This window comes from Propithecus coquereli, unplaced genomic scaffold (genome assembly GCF_000956105.1).
Source record: "Propithecus coquereli isolate 6110/MARCELLA unplaced genomic scaffold, Pcoq_1.0 Scaffold572, whole genome shotgun sequence".
Taxonomy (NCBI): Eukaryota; Metazoa; Chordata; class Mammalia; order Primates; family Indriidae; genus Propithecus; species Propithecus coquereli.
The window spans coordinates 1,086,900-1,109,292 of NW_012151641.1; the positions used below are offsets into that span (position 1 = coordinate 1,086,900).

At 52.7% G+C, this 22,393-nt stretch overlaps 1 protein-coding gene across 1 annotated transcript in view; it reads left to right on the plus strand.

Moving 5' to 3' along the window:
* The first annotated feature begins 3,456 nt into the window (after positions 1-3,456).
* Positions 3,457-22,393, plus strand: part of LOC105821409 — a 24,741-nt gene continuing 5,804 nt past the window's right edge. Inside the window, exons 1-4 of the mRNA XM_012658112.1 lie at positions 3,457-3,580; positions 4,199-4,373; positions 13,437-13,514; positions 19,454-19,679. Of these exons, the coding sequence (XP_012513566.1) occupies positions 3,457-3,580; positions 4,199-4,373; positions 13,437-13,514; positions 19,454-19,679 (603 nt within the window). The remainder of the gene's footprint in view (positions 3,581-4,198; positions 4,374-13,436; positions 13,515-19,453; positions 19,680-22,393) is intronic.

A 22,393-nucleotide genomic window follows, 5' to 3' on the forward strand; every position in this document is an offset into this window, starting at 1 on the left:
GAGGCTCTGCTCTGATGATCTCATGCTTCAAGTTGAGGTCTAAAAAAATCTCCAGCTGTGAAAGTAACATGAATGAATTCCAAACTGTACCCCATCTGTTAAGGCCCCACGCCTGGAGAAGCTGATGTCACCTTGGCATGTGATACTCAATTTCTACAATAAATTATGAACCTGGAGGAAAAAGTATTTATAGGATAAAAAGTATTCCCCATCCTACAAGATAAAACTCACAGTGTCTGGCAACCAATCAAAAGTTATGAGGATGCAAAGAAATAGAAAATATAACCAATAAGGGAAGGAAAATCAATCCACACTGGCCCGAAATGGATGCACAGGATGTAATTAACAGACAAGGACATTTAAAGAATGGCCGTGGCGGTACCGCGTGCACACACCTTAAAGAAGCCAGAGGAATGGCTGAACACGTTAAGTTCAACCTGATGTAGGGTCCAGCCATTCCCTTCCTGGACACTTACCAAAGAGAAATGAGAGCACTTGTCCACTGGAAGTTCTGCATGAACGTTTCTAGAAGGTTTATTTATAATAGCCCAGAAGTGAGAACACCCCAAACGTCTGTCCACCAGTAAGTGAACGGGCAGTGGCGATCCGTGCAGTGGGGTGCTGCTCAGCAGCAGAGAGAAGTGAGCTGCGGACACGCGCAACAGCCGGGACGAACCTCGGAATAATCGCACCTAGTGCAAGAAGCCGCACGCAAAGAATTTCCTTTATGTTTCCATTAATACAAAATTCTAGAAAATGCAAACCATAGCAACAGGAAGCAGATGGGAGGTTGCCTGGAGATGGGGGCGGGGGCGGTGGGGAAGACAGGATGGAGGGATTACAGAAAGCGGGGGAAGCTTTGTGGGGGGATTTGTATGTTTGTCATAATGGCTGCCGGGATGTTGTCACAGGTGCGTACGTGTGTGACCGTGGCAAATGTATACTTTAAGCCACAACTCCAGAGCCGGAGAGCGGACAGTGGCTGCCAGGGGTCAAGGAGGGTTGGGGGCGGAGCAGGGGTGGCTGTGGAACGGCAGGCGCAGGTCCCTGGACAGACAGAAATGCTCTGAATCTTGGCTGTGTGGATGTGGACACCCTGGCTGTGGCGTGGTACACGGTTTTGCACGACGTCACCACTGGGGAAAGGGTGTGTGGGATCTCTCTGCGTCATTTAACTGCATGTGACTCTACAATTGCCTCAAAATAAAGAGTTTAAGTTAACAAAACAAAAACCTCCAAACCCACAAACATAACATGACCTGGAAAGTAGGCAAAAGCCTTTGCCTAAAAGAAAAAAGGTGGAGGGGAGGTGTAATTGTTACCGCGGCTGCTAGCGCAGTCCTGGCAATGCCTGGGGTCATGCACATTGTCACAGAGACACAACGGCAGTGTGGGTAGAAAGCGATCATTGAAAAATTTTAAATTTGTGTCTCTTTCCCAACCCACAATGCCTGAAGCAAACTATAATTTAGCATATATTTTTTTATACATTCTGTACTTATCTTGAGAACAGAAAAATCTTATTACTTTTCTTTGTTAAAACATTATTTAAAGTCAACCAGTAAAATATTCTGCAACTTCTGTGATTCTCCTTTTGGAGATTTTCATGTTTTAATAAACCACAACCCTCAAAAAATAAAAGGGGGGAAAAATACAATGCTAAATGTAGAAGCCAGAATTATAAAACTTCTAGAAAAAAAATTTTAAAAAATCTTTGAGACCTTGGGAAAGGCATAGCTTTCTTAAGCAGGACCCAAAAAGTATGAGCCGAAAATAAATAAATAAAAACTGAACTTCATCAAATTAAAATTAGTTTTACAAGGACACCGGTTAAAAAATGAATGATAAGCCACAGGTTGGAAGAAAAGATTCACAAAGCATATTTTTGACAAAAGGACTTAAACCCAGAATATATCAGGAACTCTTCCACTCCAAAAAGAAAAAGGTTTTTTTTAAAATAAACAAAAGATCTGAACAAACTCTGTGCAAAATAAGATAAATGAATAACCAATAAGCACACGAAAAAAAATTGCATGTCATTCATCGTTAGGAAATGCCAATGAAAGCCACGGTGAGACACTACTGCGTGCATATCAGTGCTGCTAACATTACAAAGACTGACAATCCCACACTTTGACAAGGGTGTGGAGAAACCAGCTCTCATATATTGTTGGTGGGGCATGAAATGGTACAACCACTTTGGGAAAGAGTTTGGCGGTTTGTGTGTGTGTGTGTGTGTGTGTGTGTGTGTGTGTGTGTGTGTGTGTGTTTGTTGTTTGTTTGTTTTGAGACAGGGTCTCTCTCTCGCCCAGGCTGGAGTGCAGTGGCACCATCATAGCTCACTGTAGCCACCAATCCCTGGGCTCAAGCAATCCTCCAGCCTTAGGTTACCAAGTAGCTGGGACTATAGGCATGCATCACCAAGCCCCACTAATTTTTTAAAAATTTTTTTGGTAGAGATGGGGTCTTGCTATGTTGCCCAGGTTGATCTCGAACTCTGGGCCTCAAGCAGTCCTCCTTCCTTGGCCTCCTACAGCACTGGGATTACAGGCGTGAGCTGCCTGTGCTCCAAGTTTCTTGTAAAGTTACACATGCACTCACCAAGTATTTCCACTCCCAAGTATTATCCAAGAGAAATGAAAACTTATGTTCACACACACACAAAACTGTGGGCATGATTATTTATACTGCTTTATTCATAAAGTTAAAACTGGGTACAACTCAAATTTCCATCAACAGATGGGTAGATGAATAACCGTGGTATAGCCAAACACTGGAACAGTTCCTAGCAAAAGAAAAGAATTTATCTTCTTATACACACAACATAAATGAATCTCAAAATCCTTATGCCAAGAAAAAGAAGCCAGACACTAATGAAGATAAACCATGTGATTCCACTTGTGTGAAATTCATCTACAGTAACAGAAGCAGATCAGTATTTGCCCAGGGCTAAAAGTGGGGAGAGGAAGCAGAAGAGAAGCTTTTGGGGTGAATAAATCATAATATATCTTGATCATGGAGGTGATGACGCAGGCAACTTTCGTCAAAGCACGTCTGCAGGTCGTGGAAGTGGGCGCAGGTCGTGGAGGTGGGTGCAGGTCGTGGAGGTGGGCGCAGGTCGTGGAGGTGTGTGCAGCTGTTCTATGCAAACCACCCTCCGTACGATTCATTTTCAGAAAGAACAGGGACTGTAAATCTGTATCTCGCGCAGCCTTCCTAATAACGTCGAATCCGTTGGCCCAATTTCTTCTTGTCAAACCCAGTTGGAGCCTCACTGATTTTTCTGGCTGTCTTCCTGACTATGTCGCTGGTGAAGAGCTCGTCCCGGGCACAGAAGTGTCTCCGTTTCTCGTTGCCAGACCCTGCTGGCATCATGAGTAACATCTTCCACCCACGGTCTTCTCCTCAGGACTCTTCAGAGCCCACTTGGTGAGCGGGATGGTTCCCATAGCCGGGATGCAGCGACCCACAAACCCCTCACTGGCCTGCGTGGGCGGCGACGCTGCGCAGCCCACCGAGAGCAGCCCACGGCGGGGTCCCTCTCTGTGCTCTCTGCGTGGGGGCTCCCCGGGGACTGCAGGTGAAGCGTGACTGTCTGACACAGAGACCAAGGGAGGGGGCCCATCTCCATCTCTGTTGGTAAATATTCATTTGTTTTATTTTAAATGGAAAACAGTTATAATAACATTTTATGTAACGATTTCAGATACAATAATCTAACACGTGCTTCCCACACCCGCTCTGCAGAGCTCAGCCTTGAAAGCTGGAGAAATGGGGAGACCAGGGGTGGGGGTGGCCATGCCGTGGCAGGGGGAGCTCTGCTGTCCAGCCCCACCACCGCCCCGCCTCCCGTGTTTCCTTACCCTAAATCGAACTTGATTTGTTTAGAGATATTCAAGGTACTCACTGAGGTCACAACGACACTCGGAGGTGTCCCCAGCCGGCCTGGCGGGGGACAGTGAGCATCCAAGACGTCAGAGCCTTGCGGTTTTGCACGGCTGCCGCTCCTCCGGGCATCCCCACCTTCGGCATCTCATCACCCACTTTCTCACTTAACGTGGACAACAGCCGTGGGAGGCAGGTGGGGAAACGATTTCCACTTACAGATGAGCCCACTGAGTCAGGAAGGAGCCAGGTGAGCCGGGAGGGACGAGTGATGTTCTCGCTGATTCTCCTATCTGTGTCTCGCTCTCTCCAGGGAAGCACACACGGCCCCACAGCCACACCTGGTACTACATCCCTGGCCTGGACCGACGCAATCCGGGCCTCCAGCTCCTGTCTCCTTGCGGCTTCGCGCCTGGATCCGCCTGCTCCGTGCTGAAGAAGCGGCTGGCAGAAGCTTCCTCCTCCGTTTCGCCCCCGGCGCACCCACAGCAAGCGGGCGGGGGCCGCCGCGGGGGTGGGAGTAGGCAGACATCTGCATCCTTGACAGGGCGCGTGCACTCCGGGCTTGTCCAGCTTCCTGTTCCAGCACGGCTCTGTCCTTGCAGCCAGAGGGTCTGGAGTTGGGGAAGAACAGAAAATCCTGTAGGGAATCACGACCTTTAAGCAGAAAAGCCCACATTTTCCTGGAAACACCTTGGCTCAGCCCGTTCTTGCGGGAGGCCTGTGATGAGCATTCGGCCCCGACGTGACCCAAGGATGACGCTGGACCCATCACCACAGCCCCCAGAAACCGGGAGAGGCTTTGGAGAGGGCGGAGGCGCCCAGCACACGGCTGCTTCGTCTCATCAGCTCCGTTTTGTGTGTTGGACAAGGGCCAGCTCTGGACGGGAATTCTTGTACCTCCCGCTTCCCATTGTGTGACGCGGGGACACAGCAGAAAGGTCCCCGGAGATGGCTGTGTGTGCACGTGTTCGGGCTGATTCCCAAGGACCAGGACTGCCAAGAGTTGACAAAGCCAGGGGGCCTCCGAGCGGGAGGGAGCGGCTTCTTCTGCCGGCAGAAGCGCCCAGCGCCCTCCCCATAGCCGCCCGGCCGCTGAGCCTCCTCGGCGACAATGCAGAGCTAATCCATCACTTCCAACCTGGAGACACAGACAGGACTGTCACCACCCTCCCCCAACTCAGGGTGTAGTTTAACTTTCTTGTGTTTTCTAATGTCACATTCAGAAAGAGGAAAAAAGTCCCCATACAGTTGTTTCTGTTTGTCTCCATTTCTGCCGTAGAAAAATATCCCTGAGGATGAAGCTTGTCAGGGAAGATGCTGGAAAACAGCCTGGCCCCAGCCACGTGCACAGGCTCTGAGGGCAAGGTAGCAGGGACTCGGGGCAGGGTGGCCATGGGCTTCCTTGACCTGGAGCCAGGGCTGGCCGTGGCCCCAGCCCCAGCTGTCTGGCTGCGGGAACACCCAGCCCACCCAGCCCTGAGGCTGCCTCCCGAGAACAGACCCTGCTGGTGGCTGCCTTCCAGCTGGGCTATGATCCAACCCCTCAGCTTGGAAACACAGCAGTTCAAGGGAAGATGTGGAAGTCGAGGGTAGCGGGTTCCCTTGTGGACCCACGTCTCAACCCCCGCATCTGTGAGTGTGGCCCGATTTGGAAATGGGGCCTTTGCAGACGTGACCATGTTAAGGATGTCAGTATGAGATCATTCTGGGTCTAGGGTGGACCCTAAATCCAATGACGGGTGTCCCCATAAGAGAAAGGAGCGGGGATGCGTCCACAAGCCGAGGACGGGGGTGGCTGCCAGAGCGGGGAGGGCCACGGAACAGGTGCTCCTGCAGCGCCCAGAAGGAGCCAGCCCTACCCACAGCTTGATCTTGGATTCCAGCCTCCGGAACTGCGAGACCGCGAGTATCTGCTGTGCTCAGCCCCTCAGTCCCTGGTAACTCGTCACGGTCGCCCTCGGAAGCCACCACACGGTTCATTTGAGAAGTGAAGTCTGACCAGGAACCTGCCTTCCGGAAAGGGCTGTGCTGGCACCGCCATAGATGGAGGACACACTTCCGGGCAGTGGGCGCGACCTTTGACCACTGCATTTTGGAGAGTCTAAGGAAGTGCCCGGGCAGGTCTGCGATGCCATGAACAGGGCGTTGCTGCACCGTCTGCATTTAGGACCAGAACGGGGTGGGGGGGCACACGGCCTCCCTCCCCACCTGCACGAGCAGCAGCCTGACACCCCTGGTCATGCCAGGCCTTCTTCCAGAATCCTTCCAGAACCCTCTCCCCGCAGAGTCTCTGTAGGTCTTGGGCCAGCTGCAGCGGCCGAGGTAGGTGACCCCCAGGTGCACTGTGTGCCCAGGTCTGCTCCGGGGAGCACTGAGCCCACCCACCTCCCGCTCTGCCCAGGGCCATCCAGTCGGTACCTGCTCGCCCGGGGTCCCTCCAGTTTAGCGTTTGCCTCACGTTTTTTATTTTAATAAAGTAGTATTAGTAAGAGCTGCAGCAAAGTAAGTCCAGCTGGGCGGGGTGGACCCCATCTCTGCTCCCAGCTTCTGCCGGGGCCGGGCCTCGCGGCCTGAGAGGCACAGCAGAGCTGGTCCGAGCTCCACCCTTCAGCACAGGGTCAAGCCGAAAGACACCAGCAGCGGCCCGCCCTCTCCTGAGCCCTGCTCTGTTGGAATGTATACGCATCTCCCCGAGGCAAAAAAGTTAAAACAACCCCCCATTTAGAAGAATTGTCTCTGGATTTACTAGGTTAATTATGATAGTATGGTCTATAGAAAAGAGATAATTACAGATATCAAGATTTTCAATTTATGAACAATAAAACACAATGGTGAGAAAGGTTTCAGGCAATTTGTTGAAAAGCTAAATATAACACCACATTTTGGAAAAAAATGTATTTTTCAGAAAAATACCAGTGACACTCAATTAACCAACAAAGCCATAGTCCTGAAGGAATACTCTGTCATTAAAATGCAAGGTGACTTCTGACAAAGTCAGAACAAAGAGACACGGTGCTCTCGGAGGGACCTGACACTAGGCTCTGTGTTTAGGCAGAAGTCCCAGCAGGGGGACGTGGTCTGGGAACGTCCGTCCTCAGAACCCGCACGGACAGGGAGCAGCCCCGACCTACGTCCTTCAGTGCTCCCCCTCCGAGTGGCAGCCAGGAGCCCCCCCTCAGAAATCCGCAGGGCAGGCAGGGGACACGTCCTCACTCAACCCAAACCTTCCTCAGGACACCTGACAACCACAGAGGGATTTTCAAAGCGATCCCACCCCCAAGACCTCGCATTGCTCCACGGCCCCGTCAGCTCTTCCCAGGAGGCCGGTGCTGGGACGGGCTGGCCCTGCCGGGGCATCCCCACAGGGCTGGGGTCTCCGGGTTGTGGCCGGCCAGGGCCCGCCAGGTGCAGGGCTCCCGCCAGGTAAAAAGGCCAGACCCTTGACCGTGGTCCCACCTTGGGTCTGGCACACCCCCCTCCAGCCAGGCCCTAGGTGGTCATTCCTCCCCTGAGTCCAGCCTGCCCGGGGGGGCCTCATGCCCCCGTCCCAGCCAGGGCACCATGGCATGTCCTCTTCGGGTCTCCTGTGTCTCTTCCCCAGAGTTTCGAGCAGGTTCCTGGGCGGGGTCAGAAGGCCTCCCTTAGAAGTGCGGGCCAGAGTCGGCTGCCTCTGCAAGGCTCTGGACGCCGTGGGCGTGAGGTCAGAGGCGCCAGTGTAGTCCGAAGGGACGGCTGCTCAGCCTCGTCCCCACCCAGCCCCGGCAGCAGGAAGCTGGGCTCGGGGAGCTCTTGTTGGGGAGTCTCTAGCAGGGACCGGCGGGGTGCAGCTGCCAGGAGGAAAGCGGGTGGGAGGCACAGAACGGAGTGGGGGACTGAGCAGGCCTGGGGGCTGCGAGGGCCAACGTGGGGGGCCCAGCCCAGCCCCTGGCAGAACTGGCCTCGCTGGGCTCCCCTGCGTGTGTCTGTCCACGCCTGTGTGGGCCCGTCCTCCCTGAGCAGCAGGGCTGTCTCCACAGACCCGCCTCTGTGGACGTGATTCGAGCATCGGAGGATGCTGAGAGGATCAGGAGGAAGCGAATTTGCCGTCACGCTTGAGAGGGAGCGGCCGTCTCCGCACACGGCGCTTCCTCCTCGCAGCGCACTCAACGGCTGGCCAGAAAGTTCTTTTTAAATTAAATGCCCTTCAACTTCTCTCATCACGGCCTCCCCGTCCTTCTCGCGCAGGAGCGAGCGATCATAAATCTTTTCCACCACTTACCCACCCTCCGCTGCTGGCCATTTGTCACCCTCTCTGCGCCGTGCCGCCGACTCGGCCCTGATCGAGGAGGGATGGTGACGCATCCGATTTTTATTTCCCCAATGATTTCCAACACCTTGCTGTTGACATAAAGATCCCATTGTTGCCCTCCTCCCTGCGCCTCCCATCCAGGTGCCCGCGCGGCCAGCGAGGGAGGACCAGGCCTCCGAACGCGTCAAACAGGAAGCGCGGGACAAGCTGGTCCCCCGCGCTGTGAGGAAGTGAGCAGCACAGGGGAGCGGCTTTAAAGTCCTGAGGACAGCGACAGAATGCTTCAAAGACTCCAGTGTAAAAGGAGCATGGACTTCACTGCCCACGTATGGGAGGGGCAAAGATTTCCAGGTGCGCCACCACCGGGAGGGCCATGGAGACGGCCACGACGCAGGCCAGTGGAGCAACGGAAATCCAGGCTAACACGCGTATTCCCGTGGGCCCAGCGTGCCTTTCCTGGCAACCCGTCCCAGGCAGATCACTAGACAGCCGCGCAAAAGATAAATATTCGAATCACGGTGAAACAACCCAAACACCCGTGATTATGGAGGTGGTTATGGAAATGATGATACATTGATTATTCAGTGGAACCCTAATGCGGCCATTAATAACGACGGTATAAGCCGGCTTCCACGCACACAGTGAAGACAGAGACGACGCCTTGTGCAACATCATCTTGTTTCTACAAACCCTGTGTGTGTGCGTGTGTGTGTGTGTATGCGTACGTGTGTGTGTGCATGTGTGTGTGTATGCGTGCGTGTGTGTGTGTGTGTGTGTGTACACGCACACAAATGCCTCTTTGCTTAGAACGTGGATTCCGTGGATGGATAATGAAAAACAGGACCCTTTCTCATGAAAGGATCAGAGACCCCTCATTTTACAAGTGGGGGACCGATGTCCATGCGGTGACTCTCCTTGGAAGGGCTATTAACTGCATCAGGGTCCCTCATTCACTCTGCTGGAACCCCGTCCGCTCTCCCCAGCCGACGGCTCAGTCCCACATCACCGTGAGCCGCGTCCAGCCTCCCCAGCAGCCGTGTAAGGAGCAAACGTCCGGTGCCGCAGGCCAGAACCTCTGCGCTGCATGTCACCAGCCTCGGTAGAAACCAGTCTCTCCAGCCCCCACCTGTCAGGCAGGGCCACCCTGGGGAGCTGCCGCCTTGGCAGATAATAAAAGGACATGGCAGCAAATGCTAGAACCAAAGGTCAAATCACTTGCTTACAAGTTTTTTTAGACCTGAAGTTAAAGATCCATTTGCTTTCAGCCCAGGGAAGCTGGCGGGCTCTGTGCGCCCACCCACCTGCCCGCCGTGAAGGGCCAACGCCCTTCGTCGCCTGGGTCTGCAGGGGACGCACCAGACGTTGGCGGGAAAGGAGCAGCTTTATCTCCACCCCCACGGGCAGGGCTGGGTAATCTGTGGACCCAGGAAAAGGCAAAAAAGGCTCGTTGGCCCGAGGGTGGGGTGGACACCGCGCACCCCTGTGTTGGAGGAAGCTTCACCCAGGGACGGCACTGCCTGAACGCTGGGCTCCGGAAACCCTGCTTCCGGAGGGAGCGGTGCCACTGGGAACACACACCATCTACAGAGCACTCATTTGCACACTCCACCTTATGCATACATCTCCTACGTCATGTACTGAGCACTTACTGTATGCAGACCTATATGGGAGGACAATTCATCCCACACTATCCGGAAGGAGGACTCATCAGTCTCCACGTCCCAGAGTATCAGACAGAGGCATACAGAAGGTAAGTGACAGTGGGTGGGAGGCAGAGAGGACTGGGAGTGTGACCAGGTGGGCTGGCTCATCGCGGCCACTGAGCACAGGCCCCGCCCCACAGCCAGGGAGCTGGCAGGGCCGCACCTGCGGCCTCAAGCCCTGGGGAAATCGTCAAATGTCACGTTCGGTGCCAATACAAGCATTGTTCACACGCTGTCAGCTGTACAAACGGCCTTTGGTGGGCAAATGATTTGAGCCCTAAGACGGCTTAGGGAACAGGAAGTCAGTGTTTAACCGGGAGGGAGTCTGTCTGAGAGGGTGAAAAAGTTCTAGAGATGGTGGGTGGAGGAAGGGGACGGCTGCACAACACTGCGAATGTGCCTGATGCCACTGCACCGTGCACTTAAAACGGGTTAAGATGGCAAATTTTATGTGTATTTTACCACAATAAAATAGAAAATAAAAAAATAAAAAGATGAGTTCTCTGAGTCCCGGGTCCCGGGATTAGTGAAGTAAAATCAACTCCAGGTTCAAGTGTCCGTAAAACGCCAGCAGGACACCACCTGGCCAAGAAATATTTGAATATCCAAGATTGATCAGGGAGAACAAATGCATCTGCTGTTGAAATTTATAACAAACCAATATAACACCTCTCCCTAAAACTAAAGGAGAACAGAGCATAAAGGGCACCTTCCTACAAAATCCAAAAGATTCATTTTTATTGACGACTGTTGACGATGTTGATTGGCGCGTGTCCACGACACGAGTGTGGATTCCATAATGCTGGCAGAACGCACAGATCCACCATCATGTATTTTGCTGAATTTAAGACAATTGAGAAGTGAACATTTGTGTATGACGTCATCAGCTCCCACAATTCATCTCTTTGATAATCACTTCCCTATTGCACCTCGGGAACGACAGCAGCAGAGGGAAAGGTGAGACGTGCTCTGATGACACGTTAGACAACACCTTGAACTTGGGTTTCCAGCCTCCAGAACTGTGAGGGAAAAGTCAGCCCAAGGAAACAAACACAATGGACTGGTGTCACCCTCTGCACTTTGTAACTCCTGGAGCTTCTAAGCTTATCTGACACCCTCCTGTTTCTACTCACGGCCTCGGAGGGAGGGACAACTCGCAGAAGCTCAAACCTCCTTTGTCACCTTGGGCAGGACTCCCACGCCTTGTGAATCCGGGTGACCCCCCGAGCTTGGGGAATGATGCTGCTCTAACATGTGAGGCTTTAGACAAATGCTCTGGGCAGGACGTCCGGCCCTCCAAGCAGCGCCCTGCACATGGCCCAGGAGCGTAGCCAGGGAGACCTTCGGCTGACCGTGCTGCTGGGGTGGGCGTCCTCAACAAAGGGAACTCCCATCAGCCTGGACATAGCACAAAGAGTCCCCCTCGGATTACTGGCAGAGCTGCAGAAAGTGCTAGAAGAATTGGCTGTGCCTGCCTGTGTCCAGTCGTGCCTGAAGAACCTCCTCTGAAAATCTCGCGAATGAACCAGACGGCAGTGCAGGGTGTTTGCTCGGGGCCCGCCTCAGCACAGGCCTCTGCAAGCGGGCGTCTCGCCCCTTTGTAGCCCACCCTGGGCAGCAAAGGGAAAGGAGAGGGCCAGTGTGGCAAAGCCGCTGTCCCCTGCCCTCAGCCTGCGGGTGCCAGAGTCGGGGAGGCGCGTCCGTCAGGAGCGCTGACGGTCAGAGCCGGTGGCCTTGCAGATGGAGTGCAAATCACTGGGCCAGGGAACATTCCAGCGCCAGCTCATTCCGAAGGGGCAGCAGTGCCATCATCCGCTAATCGGGGTTGCTTTAAGCACGACCGTCTCCCATAAGCTCTGCTGATGGCCTTCCCATTATTGCTTTTCAGAGGAAAGATTTAGGATAGCAGAAAATACTATGAAAAAAGGACATTAGGCTTAGATTGACCATAACAAAATTATTATAAGAACCGAGCTATCTAGTTCATACTGTATCATTAACTACACATCCTCCCAATGTGCTACGCAGTAGACCAGCAAAGCGAGGTTTGCTGTAGACTTCAATCTTAGTGAGCAATAAACTCAGTGTTTTGCATAAATAGATTGCGCAAACCCCGTTTATTGTGATTTCCACGTAGACAGGGTGCAAAGGAGTGTCGGCAGAGGAGTCCTTCTTCCCAGGGAGGGCAGAGCCACAGAAACAGAGGTAAATCCTGCCAGTCTGAGGCAGTGCAGGTGGGGCCAGGTGAGCAAAAGGCGGCACAGTGGAATTTTACAGGGTGAAGGGCGGTGCCCCCTTTGTGTTTCCATCACATGTTGGGATTCCCTAGCCTACTTTTCAATCCGCCCCAGAGATCTCTGAGGTTGCAAGTGTGGCATCCTAACCAAGAACACTTCCTGGAGCACCCGGCAGTGCTTTAGCCAGCGTGGAGGTCTCCAACCCAGGTGCCGCATGGAGAGGAGCCGGGCCTGAGCCTCCCTCCCTCCCTCCGGCCAGCCCCTTCTGTAGGTCATCCCCTGCAGCCCCAGAGGTCACACCTGGGCCAGGGGCATCTGTCGTCATCTCTCAGCACCTGCGGGTACAGTTGCCAAGCACACTGCTGCGGTTATTTACACAGTAAGAGGACAGGCTTCCTGCAGTTGCTGTGACAAATTACCGCTAACTTGGTAACAGACAGAAACACAGACTTGGCCCCTTACGATTCTTGAGACGGGAAGGGCTGTCCACCTCCTGGAGGCTCCAGGGGGAAATCCGTGGCCTCTTCGAGCACCTGGAGGCCGCCAGCATTCCCTGGCTCTCGGCCCCTTTCCGACCTCCAACCTCTGCCTGCCGCCAGACGCGGACCCTCCTGCCTGCCTCTCACGGGGGCCCTTCTGACTACATTAGACCCACCCAGATAACCCCAGATGATACCCCCACCTCGAGGTCCTCAATTTAATCACGTCGGCAAAGTTCTTTTGGCCACATAAGGTGACATAAGCACAGGTTTGGGGGATCAGGACATGAACATCTTTAGGAGGCATTATTGTGTCTCTTACAGGAAATTCTGGTTTTCTCTGTAATTCTGCAATACAGGATGGTTTATGCGTGTTTATCAGAACACAACCTTTTATTCAAAATGTATCGGCTGTGAGCACAAAAGTAAGCCTGTGGCCGGGGGAAGAGGGCATGGGAGGGGCAGACAAAATATGGAGAATGTCCTCCCCCCAGGCCACCCCAGTCCTGGGATGCTTAGGGCCTCGCGGCACAGAGACGTGGCACAGGCAGGCGGAGAATGCCTGGCCCACCCCTTGGCTCTCACCTGGAAACCCCATGCATATTTACGAGGGTTGCGCCACGAGCAGCCTCAGCTTTCAGAAAACTTAATTTCATTTTAGAACCACAGACACGCTGCCCTCCTAGGCCTGAGACCATCACACACATTTTTCTAACAACCACCTGTCATCTCTCTGCACTGCGGGTTCCTCTGAAACTAAAACAGCCCCCCTCGACCTCACGCCTCTTCTCGGTGGTCTCCTGGCTTTCTGCTGACCGCTCCTGGATGGGGGGGCCCCCAGATCAGCCCAGCTGGCAGGACAGTCCCACCTGGGGGACTTTGGGGACCGCAAAGGTGAACAGGAGGAGTTCCACTTGCAGTGAGACACAGCAGGCCCCTTAGGAGAAGAATATAGAGATCTTGGAGACAGGTGCTCTGACATTGGGACACCATTTTAAGATTCTCAGGCAAAGAGACTGGCCAAGCGCCTCCTCCCTACCTAGCGGGGAGTACCACAGGGGCAGGTATATTATAAGGGCTCTGTTGGTTGCAAGAAACAGAAAATCCAACTCCAACTGGCTTGAGCAAAAGAAAATGTGCCGCTTCACACACCAAATAACTTAGGAGTCAACAGGCTTCAGGCACAGCTGGACCCAGGAGCTCAGACGTCATCAGGAACTGTTTTATTCCCCATCTCAGCCCAGGGCCCACCTGCACTTGTGCAACCCTGAGAGTGATACCTCCTTAAATTTTTCATCCCAGGTACCTCACTGGCCTCACTGTAGTCCAGCCCTGGTGTTATGTCATTCCCAGGCAGGCTCTTCTCCTCATGATGACAAAATGCCTGCAGTGCTCCAGCCCTCTGTACTTACAGATTGGTGTCCCCTTCCCCAATAGTTCAAACAGTGTCAGAATTTAGTCTCCTTGGCCGACTGTCACATGCCACTCTGGGGGCCTGGAGGCCCAGCTACAAGGAAAGATCAGGGGTTGAGGGTTGGGAAAGAGTCATTCTCCCAAAGAGAAGTTGTGAACTGGATTCAGGGCAGCAAAAGCCACAAATGTCCTCCTTGGCCAGGAACTCACCATAGTGCAAGGTGACATTTGATTGCTCACAGAGGAGAGGTAGACCTTAGAGTGTGGACATTGGCCTCTTTCTGACCCAAACTGCAGAGAGTGATTAGTTCCTGGTTCTGAAAAAGTTCATCACTCTTGAATTCCACCTTCCATGAAGCCTTAGAGCGTCCGCGCAACTCCGCCAAGCCCTCTGCAAATGCATAAGCAGGGTGGCCTTCGCTCCAGTTCCTCATACCTTGTCCTCATGTCCGTCCGAGACCCCATCGAAATGGGCTTCACTGCCCACATTCCCACCAGCGCTCTGGTAGAAAAAGCAACCTCTAAGCAGTCCCAGGCTCTCCCTAGTCTTCTCTCCTCCCGATATGGTACCAGACGCCCCCCGACGCCTCACTGACGGCCACACCGGCTGTCTTCAGCACTCGCTTTCAAACGTTCCAGCCTCCACCCATTGCCCGGCCCCAGAGCTGCTTCCACGAGTTCGGGCACTTGTCATAGCAACAGCCCCGCTTCCCAGCACCAGTTTTCTGCATTGGCCTGTTTTAAGTTGCAATAGAAGAACCCCCCCTCCCCCGCCCCACTGGGTAGTTTACACGGAAAGGAAATTTATTTAGTTCGTGGCTCCAGAGGCGGGGAAGTGCGAGGGCGCGGTGCCGGCGTGTGGGGAGGCTTCGTGCTGGGTCATCCCCTGGCGCAAGGCAGGGCCGACCTCGCTTTTATGACAGCCCGCACTTGGGAGAACAAACTTACTCCCTCAGCAACAACATTAACCCTCCCACGAGGGCAGAGCCCGCCCGAATTCATCCCCTCTCAAACGTCCCACCTCTCACACTGCTGCACGGAAGACTGAGTTTCCAACACGCGAACTGCGGGAGACCCATTCAAACCAGCACACACGGTCTCTACCGAAAACCTGCGTTCTCTACTGTTTGCTAAAATGGACACGTAAGACTTAGCACCCGGCTAGGCCCGTATGTTACCATGGTGCACACGTATGGGCATTTCTCTAGTCTGTGCCCATGGTGGGAGATTATCTGGTGTCTACCACGGCCAGCTTCCCAAATGGAGGTGACAACTCACACTCACCTTGCCCTTGATTCCACGCCCTTTGACCCTAGAGCTGCAGCCTGACTCCCATGACTGGCCTTAAACGGTGAGGCATTTCCGGGAATTTGAAACACGCCTCGGACGCAGACAAGTGAGGCCCTGATTGACTGACTTCCTGCACACTGAGGAGTTCCACCACAGTGTGAGGGACACACACAAGTTATATATGTGTGTCCGTGAGAGCAGAAACTACACGTGGTCTCAAAAGACCCATCTTTTTCCCAGCGAGCCGGGGCACGACAGCATGGGACTGACCGGCTTTCCAACCCAGCGCACCGATCCTCATTTTTCTTTGCTGTTTCTGGGCATCCGTGAAGTTCACACCCACCTGAAGGCATGAAAGAAATCATCCCAGGGTGGGCGCAGACCCTCCGGGCCTGGCGGGAGGGGCAGCCTCAGAGATCTCTGACATGCTCTGGGCCTCGTCCTGCCGTCCGCCGTTAGCCCCCGGGCCCTTCCATCCACGCCATCCCTCCAGCAGCCTGTGCCCTCAGCCACGCTCTGGGACTCCTCTCTTGAAAACGCACTTTCCTTCTCTAACATGCTGCCAGGCTGTGGATTTTCCAAATTGTTAGCTCTGCTTCCCTTTCAACCACAAGTTCCGCCCTTAGGGAGCTCGTTTCCTGCGCGTCTGGCAGGAGGCTGTTAGGAGCAGCCACGCCAGTCCTCGAAGGCTTTGCCACTTACAGATTTCTTCCACCAGGTACCCTAGGTCATCGCGCTTAAGTTCGGCCTTCCACACAGCGCTGGGGCACAGACCCAATGGGCTCCTCATCTCCATCTGAGACCTCGGCGGCCTTCCCCGTCCAGATGTCTAGCAGCATTTTGTCACAACTTAACCCATCTCCGGGAAGCTCCAAATTTCCCTCATCTTCCTGTCTCCTCCTGAGCCCCTCAGCGTCCCCCAGCCTCCGCCTGCTGCCTGCCTCCACCTTCTCAGGTGTCTTCATAGCAACAGCCACTCCTCGGTACCAACTCTGTCCCAGTCCACTTGTGTGGCTCTAAAAGAACTCCTGAGGCAGCGTGATTTATAAAGAAAAGAGAACTACTTGGCTCACAGTCCTGCAGGCTGTGCGAGAAGCACAGGGAGCTTCCGCTCACCCAGGAAAGGGAAGGGGAGCCGCGCGCAGGGGCACCCGGGAGAGGATGCAGGAGGGCGGGGGGGAGAAGCCAGGTGCTTCTGAACAGTCGGCTCCGGCTGGTGCTAACAGAGCGAGAGCTCGCCATGGTGGGGGTGTCGGCGCTGGCCTCCCCTCTGCCGCTCCTCCACCTGCACATCTCACCCCAGCGCTTCCTCCTGGCTGCAGAGGAAGACCCTCGGTGACAGTGGAAGGCCCGCGGGCCACACAGGGAGCACTGCCGATGCTTCACGTCCCACCAGCTCCTCTACGGTGGGAAGGGACAGACAAGGGCCACCTGCTGCCCCAGCCTCACCTTCCTCAGGCAGCTGCTGCCTGCTGCTGTCCAGGGCACAATCTCCCCGGCCAGCCCCTCTGGACTCTGGGAGCAGAAAGGAGCCTGGTCCACACCTCCCAGCTTCCCCCAGTCCTCAGAGCAGCCGACCTGGATCCAGTCATTTGCTGCCTCACCACGTCTCACTGCTCTGCCCCTCCATGCCCACCAGCCACCGTCACGCCCCAGGCCTCTGCACTGGCCATTCCCTCCCCTTGGACGTCTGTCACCCCACACCCCCAAGGTGCTGTGGTACAGAGGTTCATGGATTGTTGGTGCTCGGGAATTTTAGCTGGGCATCATGGTGCACACCTGTAGTCCCAGCTACTGGGGAGGCTGAGGCATGAGAATCCCTTGAGCCCAAGAGTTCCAGGCTGCAGTGAGCTAGATAATGCCACTGCACTCCAGGCTGGGTGACAGAGTAGACACCATTTTTTAAAAAAAAGACCAATATTCATAAATTTGGTTTCATTGAAGTCAGCCCTGGGGCAAATATCTACACCAGAGAAAGCTGCCAACACTACAGTCTGGCCTGTATCTGGAGGATCAGGCACCAGCGGCCGCTCTACAGGTCTGTCCCCGCCATGCCCCGCAACGGACCACTCTGTCTATTCTCTTGCTTGGTGCCTGGGACTCCCGAGGACAAACACTGGCTGCTCTGGTCTCCACTGTGGTGCTCCCAGACACACCATGGACATCGATGGAAGACTCGACCTTGGTCTCACCTGGGCTCCTCCTGACTACGGAGCAGACGCAGGAGGGCAGCAGGACCGCGATGCTGACCTTAGCACCACCAGGGCTGGCACTGGTTGTGGCAGGTCAGAGGGAGGAGGCCTGGGGATGGCCCTGTGGTTTGGGCCTGGTGCTGCCAGGGAGGATGTAGAAGTGGGAGAAGAAGTGGCTTCAAGGGACTCACATGGGATTCCTAGAGAGTCTTGTGCTGACCCACATGGAAACACACAGGCATGAGGGGCTGAGGGCTGAGATCCCACCCCTGCAGCCTGGCCCAGGCAGGGGATCTCAGGCAGGCCTCAACCGTACTTCTGTACACAAGAAATGAACCATGAAAAATGGAATTAAAGAAATAATTCTAATTACAATAGAACCAAAAACAAAATACTCGGGAATAACTTTAACAACAGAAGTACAACCTTGGAACAGTGAAAACTAAAATGCATGTCAAGTGTTGGAAACACCCAGGTATCATCCCGGAGCCTCCTCCCCTCGGCTCTGGGGCCTTTCCCTCGATGGGGAGGGTGGGGGACGGATGGCATTATTGGCCTTTACATTATTAGAGGCGGGCTCAGGGTGAGGTCTACACAACCAAATGCATATTACTGTCTCCATTTTTATGGATAGAAGATTGAAGCACACAAAGAGAGGGAATGGCCGTCCATGTCCTACAAGGTCCAATATCTGGCACTGATTCTCCCCACCCAGCCCCTGCCAATCATTCTGTATTTAAAGGATCCCCAGATGTCACACCAGTAAGTGTTTAAGAGAGGACTGGGCTCCAAGGGTATAAGAAAGGAAGGCTAGAGATTCCACAGTCTGAGGCAACGGGGTTCTGGGAGAGTCAAGACTCAATTCCCAAGATCTGCAGAATAGAGTCATTGAGGGGCAATTGTAGGATCAGAGAGAAAGATACAGGATTTGAACAAGGCAGGGAAAACGTTAGGAAAAGACAAAACCAGGGACAGGTTTGGGCAAGAGTCAAGCCTCTCTACACACCCCCACCCAACCACCCCAAAACCTTATCCCCCTTTCACCCGCCCCCTTTCCACCGCTCAAGCCATCAACCCTGATCACTCCAGCCGGCATTTCCCTGTTTAAAGAGGAATTTCGTTGGTAGCCGGAGCTCTGAGAAAGCGCTGTGCAGAACTCCTTGCCTGGTATGTGGCAAAAACCGGACAGAAAGGCAAAGTTCAGGTCCATGTCACAAAAATCAATATATTATGTACAGATCTGATGGATGGATGGATGGAACTTGGGAGATTCGGGGCAAGTAATTGCCAGCTGCGGGAAGTGTGAACTGGCACGAGGATTACAGGTGCACCTGCCCTAGGCGGCTGCTGCTCTAGTCAAGCAGGTGCGCGAGCGCTTTCTCCTCCGACTGTGTAACAGAACCCACTGAAGACCCACGAATCAGCTTAGCGAGAATAAACATCCTTTAATGGAAGAGACTTCCATTGTAATTTCTCATTAATTTGTTAACAAACTTGAAATAAACACATTTTACATGCTTTAGAATGTATCTATAAAGAGTGCCTGTTCTATAACTGCATTACCTGTACCAGATTTTTTAAAGTAAGGCGACTTATCACCGACTAATTGGCCCACATTCGAGTTCCCCACGGTTCCCACAGTGTTCCCGGCAGTCAAACCTGGCTTTAATGGAGAACCGGATTCCCCGTCTCCGTCACGCGGATGGAGATCGGCCCGGAGCCCGCTGGTGCTGGTCTCCTTGGTAACCCGATCGCCCCTGGGTCCGGCGGGGGCCGCAAAGCCTTCTGGGAAGTGTGGTCTCTCCTCCAAGGCGCGCGTAGCCCAGGGCCAGGGGCGGGGCTTCCGGGTTCCCTCTGCGCACGCGCAGCCCCGCCCACGCCTGCCGTCTTCCGCCCTGGGTTCCGGTTCTGCGGTGCTCGCGCTGCTGTCCTCGGGTGTGGGCCTGGGTCTGTGTCCCTGAAGGTTGGTGCCGGGTGAACGAGGGGCCCGGGGGTCGGCCTGGCTGTCCCCTGACTCGGTGAGAGCAGAGACAAGACAGCTCTCAGGCGGGCCGCGGCCTGGGCCGGTCCGGGAGGGCGGCTCGGGCCGCGCTGGCCGCAGTCGGAAGACGCTGGCTGCCCGGAGGGCCGGAGTGGATTTCAGGAACAGCTGGTTCCAGAAGCTCCGCGAGCGGGTGCTGGAGTCCGAGGTGACGCGGGCGGAGCGGTGTCTGCGGGCAGCGTGAGCAGAGTGAGAAACCTGTGGCCTTCTATTTTCCAGATTGTTCTCTTTTAAGCACCAAAGGAGACAAGAAAGCTTCATCTTTCTCTGCTGCACCCATTCAAAAGCCCACACTTCATGTTTCAAACCAAGGTACTACCTAGGATCTCTAATAACTTTTTCAATTTCCAGGTCTCTGCTGCGTAACAAACTACCACAAAACTTACTGCTTTAACCCAAGAATTTGTTCTTATTTTTTTTGTTCTTATTTGTTCTTATGTCAGAAGTTTATGGGTCAGCAAACTGAATGAGGCAGTGTGGCTTGGCTGCTTCTTGATGCCTCTGATCTGCTTCATGGTGTCGCATCTCAGCTAGGACACTTGTGTCTGGGGACATTGAACAGGCATCCAGCCCCCTCCTTGCGGCCAGCATGGATATCCTCCTAGTCTGGTAGTCTCACGGTGGTCAGGTTCATCTGACTTCTCCCAGAGCAGGTGTCCAGGAGGCCCAGGCAGAAGCTGTGAGATCTCAGGATCTCCCCTCAAGAGTTCCCAGAGCATCTCTTCTACCACATTCTCTGAGTCAAGCTCATCACTAAGAGCAGCCCCAACTCAGCTGGAGGGCAGCTAGATTCTACCTCTCGGGAAAAGAGATGGTAGGTATTTACAGCAATCTTTAATAAACCAGTTTGCCCTCTGGCCACAAATATTTTGCATTTCTCCAATGTGCAAAATATACCATGCCCCTCTCAAGAACTCCAGAAATCTTTTCCTATTACAGCATGGCTGAAAGCCCAACCAGATTAGGTCCTGGTGGCCAGTCATCTGCCCCTCCACTCACAGCACACAGCAAGGAGACCAGCAGGAATACGGGGGGTGCTCCCCTCCAGATGGGTGGTGGGTTGCAGGAGGCACCCTGCAGGCACTGGTGGGAGCAGTAACTTGTCCCAGAGGGCACCTGCTCCAGTTCTTTGACGGGTTGCTTCCGTCTCTTGGCTGTGAGCATGGGTGTACAGATACCTCCTCGAGATCCTGCTATGATTATTCCGGGTATACATCAATCCGTCAGTGTGCTCAAGTCCTGCAGGCAGCCTCATGGAACCCACATGTACAGTCAGCCTTTGGTTTACACGGGTTTCACTTCCCACAATTCTTTATTCTCACTTGTTTAGAAAAAGTCCACATACAAATGGATCATCAGTTCAAACCTGTGTCGTTCAAGGATCAACTGTATGTATAGAAGTCAGATTGCTGGATCAAATGGTAATTCTATTTTTAATATTTTGAGGAACCCCTCCACTGTTTTCCATAGCTGTATTACATTTTACAAAATCACATACAGTTCATTTTCACCAACAGTGTAGAGGGTTCCCATGGTGAAAGACTGAACAACTCGGTGTTGGGTTTATTCATTTTTTTCTATTTTCTATATTTTGTTTGTCTCTAATCTCTTATTTTCTTCCCTTGTTTTTGGTTTCTCATTAGTTCTTTTTTTTTTTTAGTTCCCTAAGGTGTGAAGTTAGGTTATTGATTTGAGATCTGTCCTTTTTAAGGTAAGCATCTACAGCTGTCAGTTTCCCCCTTGGCACCACTTTGCTGCATCCCATGAGTTTTGGAATGTTGTATTTTCATTTTTGTTCGTGTCCAGATATTTTTTGTCCCAGTGGAGTATAATTTTATTGTTTCCAATAAAAGTGATTAATTAAACACATAATGAATTGTGGTTCAATTGTTATAATATTATAAAACATCTTACACTCCCAAGTTTAAACTCCAGAAAAAATTTCCAGAGATACATGTATTTTGGTTTAGGAAATATGGCCACCTCAATGTATTCACACAGCAACCTAGACTTGAAGATAAAGGCTAATAATAAAATTAACATATACTGATAAATTAGCAAATATGTATTCATTGTTAATTCTTAATTATATAATTTTAAAAATTGAGGTACTGGCATACAAAAGTGCATATTTAATGTGTACGTCTTGATGAATATGAAGATAAGTATTCACCCATGGAACCATCACCACAAACAATGCCATAAACATAACCATCACAATCAACAGTTTCCACCCTTCCCCCTTTTCATAAGGATAAGACCATTTATATGCCAAAAGACACACCATTTTACAAATTTTTAAATATACTGTACAGTACAGTCGTACTTGAGAGAGATCGTGGGTTCAGTTCCAGGCAAAAGCAGTAAAGCGAATCACATGAATTTTGTTATTTCCCAGTGAATGTAAAAGTGTGTTTACACTATACTGCAGTCTACTAAGTGTGCACTAGCATTATGTCTATAATAACAAGGTACCATACATTAGTTAAAAAATACTTCAATGCTAAAAATTGGTAACAGTCGTCTGAGCCTTTAGTGAGTTGTAATCTTTTCCTGGTGGAGGGACTGCCCTCCACACTGAGGGCTACCGACTGATCAAGGTGGTGTTTGCTGAGGGCTAGAATAGCTGCAGCAATGTCAAAATAAGACAGCAATGAAGTTTACTGTATCGACTGACTCTTTCACAAGATTTCTGTGTACCATGAGATGCTGTTTGATGGCATTTTACCCACAGCAGAACTTCTTTCAAAATTGGAGTCCTTCTCAAGCCCTGCTTGCTGCTTCATGAGCTGAGTTTATGTAATATTCTAAATCCTTTGTTGTCATTTTTTTTTCTTTTTTTTTGAGACAGAGTCTCACTGT